The 4,655-nt window shown below is 55.7% G+C and overlaps 1 protein-coding gene across 1 annotated transcript in view; it reads right to left on the bottom strand.

Moving 5' to 3' along the window:
• LEMD2 (LEM domain containing 2) overlaps nucleotides 1-4,655 on the bottom strand; it is a 24,009-nt gene that overhangs the window by 13,178 nt on the left and 6,176 nt on the right. Inside the window, exons 2-3 of the mRNA XM_005866291.2 lie at nucleotides 3,914-4,245; nucleotides 572-647 (exon numbers count right to left, since the gene is read on the bottom strand). Of these exons, the coding sequence (XP_005866353.1) occupies nucleotides 572-647; nucleotides 3,914-4,245 (408 nt within the window). The remainder of the gene's footprint in view (nucleotides 1-571; nucleotides 648-3,913; nucleotides 4,246-4,655) is intronic.

The following is a 4,655-nucleotide window of genomic DNA, read 5'->3' as shown; positions in this document are numbered from 1 at the left end:
CCCCCCCCCCCCCAACATATTTAAAAATAGAAAAGAGAGACCCAAGATCACTCAGTAACAGGGAGATGGAGGCCCTGAGACTACCTGAGACTAAAAGGGACTTGTCCAAGGTCCTGAGCCAGCAAGGGCGACCAAGATCGGATGTGACACCAGGGCCTTGGCAGCTGGACGGTCCTGAGTGTGCTCAGCCCACCACGGACCCGTCACCTGCACGGGCCTCTCCGCCTACCCGGGCCAACCACCTGGTGCAGGCAGGCCTCCAGGTGCAAGCACCCAGACTCTGAGACCCAGGGCCTGTCCCCTCACCCCGCTAGTGAAACAGGGAGCCCCGAAGCCTGAGGTGGGGCTTATCCAGAGAAAGGCCTGTGCATGTTCCAGGAGCCCTGAGACCCTCGAAAGGAGGAGAGAACCAAATGGTTTTGCCCAAATGCAAGGCTTAAACAAATGTCAGAGGGGAAGCAGGAACTGGTTTCTGAGTGTCTTCTGGGTGGAGACCACAGCACACCTCAGCCGTCCCGGCCATCGGCCCACGAGCGGCTCGTGAGGATCTGGGGCCTGGAGCCCTACTCACCGGCTTGGATGGCCAGGAAGTTGTAGAGTTCGTGCAGCAGCTCCAGCAAGGCCGCCTTCTGCTTGGCCTGACAGAACTGAGAGGACAGGACAAGCGGTCAGCAGGGCGGTGGGCAAGGAGGCAGTGTGGCTCTACCTCGTCAGCCGTGCTGTCAAGTACTAAGCAGTAAGCAACACCTCATACTTTTAAAAACTAAAAACCAATTCTGCAAAGTGGTGGGCCCAGGGACAGGGCCGATACATGTGGGGCTGAGTGAGTGCAGGGCAGAGTGAAGGCACAGTCACGAAGGGCTGCCGTCCTGGAGGCCCCGCCCTTCCCCGGTGCTGATGGAGTAACGGCCACTAGTGCGGCCGAGGAGCAGAGGCAAGGCTGATGTGGGAAATGAGCGCTGTAGTCCCGGAAAGCTACCCACGCTGCGTCCTCTCCCGCTGGGGCCACTCCCACCCGTGGTGGAGACTCAAGTGTCTACAATCTGCCCATCGATTGTCTGTCTTGTGGAGTATCTGCTGCAAAAAGTAAAATCCCTAGAAACCTTTGAAATCATAGCGGAGAAAAGCCATCTGCATGAGAAAATGGGAGCAGGAACACATGCAGACCTAGCCCTCCAGCCCCTGTAACAGTTGAGGCCATCTACTCATGGTTGCTCTCCTCGATGGACCGAGAGCCAGGTGCTGTGCGGGGTGGTTATATGTGAGTGCGCACTGAATTGTCACCACACTCCTTACTGTACCCCAATTTCTCAGATGGGGAGCCTGAGGCTCAGAGACCTTAGGTAAGCCACCAAGGTCCCACAGCTCATGAGAGGTGGGGTCAGGCCAGCAGTCACCACGCCCCACACTTCAGGTCGCCTCTGGTGTCGCTGGGCAAAGCCCTGGACTTTGAGCCGAGAGCCTGGGGCCTGGCCCCGCAACTACAGAAGGAACTGACGAGGCCTTCCTCCCAGGCTCATCAGCTGCCTCACCCGAATGGGAGGGACCTGGTGTCCAACACTCTCAGAGGCAACATGTGTCCCCTCACGCTGCCTAAAGACCCAAGAGCCTCTGCAGTACACACGACCGCAATGGTCAGAAACAATTCATGTGGCTTCTAGTGGAGTTAGGTACCCAAACTACTTTAAAGAACGTTTTAGGTGTGGGAAATGGTGAAGTAAGGGTTAAAGCTAACTTAATATACGCCAAGAATCCCTATAGACGCACATACAGAGATAAGACGGGAAGGAAAGATCCCCAAACGTTAACAGTAATTATCTCTAGGTGGCAGAGTCATGGGTGACTTTCCTTTTCAAACGTTCTACACTAACATCTTTTACTGTCACTCCAGGAAATCGGCAGTAACAAGGACCACTGCTGCACGTCCCCAACATCCAGGCGAGCAGGCTGATGCCACTGAAAGGAAACAGGACACAAGGTCCCAGCCAACAGGACAACACGCCTGCTCTCAGCCTGTGCCCATGTTTTCAGTAGCAAAAAGGCAGAAGAAAATACAGTTGAGCCGAGAGCCTGGGGCCTGGCCCCGCAACTACAGAAGGAACTGACGTGGCCTTCCTCCCAGGCTCATCAGCTGCCTCACCCGAATGGGAGGGACCTGGTGTCCAACACTCTCAGAGGCAACATGTGTCCCCTCACGCTGCCTAAAGACCCAAGAGCCTCTGCAGTACACACGACCGCAATGGTCAGAAACAACTCATGTAGCTTCTAGTGAGTTAGGTACCCAAACTATTTTAAAGAACGTTTTAGGTGTGGAAATGGTGAGATAAGGGTTAAAGCTAACTTAATATACGCCAAGAATCCAAGTCTATAGACGCACATATAGAGATAAGACGGGAAGGAAAGATCCCCAAACGTTAACAGTAATTATCTCTAGGTGGCAGAGTCATGGGTGACTTTCCTTTTCAAACGTTCTACACTAACATCTTTTACTGTCACTCCAGGAAAACGGCAGTAACAAGGACCACTGCTGCATGTCCCCAACATCCAGGCGAGCAGGCTGCTGATATGACAACACGCCTGCTCTCAGCCTGTGCCCATGTTTTCAGTAGCAAAAAGGCAGAAAGAAAATACAGTGTCAAGTCTGCTGAGAAGGGAAAGAAACACAAATGCCCTGCTGGGTCCTGGGTGAGCCGGAGCCACACAAAGAATGAGACTTTCAGCAAGAGCCTCAGCAAAGCCGACGTGCCTCCCAACCTGCCTGTTCCCAGGCAGGCCAAGGGCACCCCATGAACTCTCAGCTCCACGGAGCCCAGGCTGGGGGCCCAGACGCTGGCCTTCCATGCGCCAATGTTCCTGGTACAGTTGGCTGGCTGGGCACACCTTTAGCAAGGCCCTGGGTTGCACCTGTCTGCTCAGAGGAGGGCCAGGGAACGAAGGGAACGAATCTGTCCCTCAGCCGCAGGCCTGATCCATTTAGAGACGTGAAGGGTCAAGAAACAGAAGCCAGGGAGATGTTTCTAATTAAAAGACAACAAATGAGCATCACCAGAGAAGTCTCACAGAAAGCTCCTGTTTTCCTATTTCGGTTTTCAGTGTTCAAAATTCTAGTCCCTCCTCTAGCTGCCGCCTACGTTTCTGGGCTCCTTTCTCTAGTCATCAGTCGTGGTTTTTATGATGGAAGATGAAACTTATTATGAATATGTTTCTACAAAACAACTGGGAAGCAAAGATATTTGGTGGATGAATGCAATAAATGAACGCCAAAAACCCCCAAAACTTCAAATATGACACAGCAGAAGCCAAGAGAAACCAGGATGCCCTTCAGAACGTGGGTAAGCGTCAGCGCAGGGGCGTGGGGGGGGGGGGGGGGGGGGGCAGATGTGAACGGAGTGGGAGCCCTGCTGCAGGCTTAGTTAGGAGACTGTTCCTCCGGCTGGGACTTAGGGCTTTCCCCAGAGGGCCACCTCTCAGCACCCACTCCTCACGCACGCTCCCTTCACAGTGGACGGGCTGCTCACCGTCCCCCAATACTATTTGTAGGGAACATTAAGGCTTCATAAAACGAATCTAGAGACTAAGAGGGCCAATTCCACTTCAAATGTGTTCCAAACACCCCCTCCCCCCAACATCTCAAATCAGAAGGGCATTTTCAGAACCACCAAAGCACTCCTGGAGGGAAGGGGAAATGACAACACGGCCTCCTGTCGGTTAGGAACCTCTGGCTCTTCCCCCGAGGCAGGCAGCACAGGCCCTTCACCTTGGCTGCGTCCCCCTGGATGGACCGCGCAGGGGACCCACGACCCACGCGCTAGGAACAGAGCCGGGCCGCACCCAGACAGGTGTCGACATCACGCCAGGGCTCCCGAAAGGACCGCAGACGTGCTGGGGAGGAAAGACAGAGAAACACACTCACCTCATCGTTTTTCCTCTCGCAGTCCACTGGCAACAATTTCACTGAGACCAGAAAGAAACAGAAAATTAAAGTGTGGCTGCGGAAGAGTACCAACAGGACCCTCTCAAAATCCAGGGAGTGAACCGCGGCCAGCCTGGGGGTGGGGGTGGGAAAGCTGTGGGCTGACGGATGCACACTAACGGGATGCACTCTAACGTGCAGGCAGCAAAATGCAAGCTTCCCAGCCCGGGACTGGGAATGACAGCGGGTCTGATGGGCTCCGGACGACTGGACCCCACTCCTCAGCGGGAGCAGGATCCATGGAGCTGTCCTGGCCTGACTCGGGGAGGGACCTCAAACCAGGCAACGTCCGTGACAGTTTATAAACTGTGAGCGATGACACGTTGAACAGGGACGAGCACCATCACGGGAGGGGAACTCCGGGAACCCAGGATACGGCCAGCGCTGGCTGCCATCCCAGCAGGAAGTTTGCGCCCGGCCTGCGGGTCGCCGCGGGGGACAGTCAGGAATTGAGCGCGTGCCCAGTCCGGGGTCCCCTGGGGTCCCCGTGTCCACGGCCGTGTCCACACCCACGCGGAAAGGTGTGGCCTCGGACAGACCCGGGGCAGCACTGGCCACAGCCCCGCTTGCAAAGAACAGCCCCTGCGGTGAACAGTGTCACTTTATATCGGCTCCGGCAGACGCGCGCTCTGCGCTGTCCTGTCCAGTCGGGCAGCTCAGGGCCAGCGGCGCCTGTGCCTCC

This window comes from Myotis brandtii, unplaced genomic scaffold (genome assembly GCF_000412655.1).
Source record: "Myotis brandtii unplaced genomic scaffold, ASM41265v1 scaffold2271, whole genome shotgun sequence".
Taxonomy (NCBI): domain Eukaryota; kingdom Metazoa; phylum Chordata; class Mammalia; order Chiroptera; family Vespertilionidae; genus Myotis; species Myotis brandtii.
Note: the sequence above shows the minus strand (reverse complement) of the source record. Positions and strands in the feature narration are given on the sequence as shown.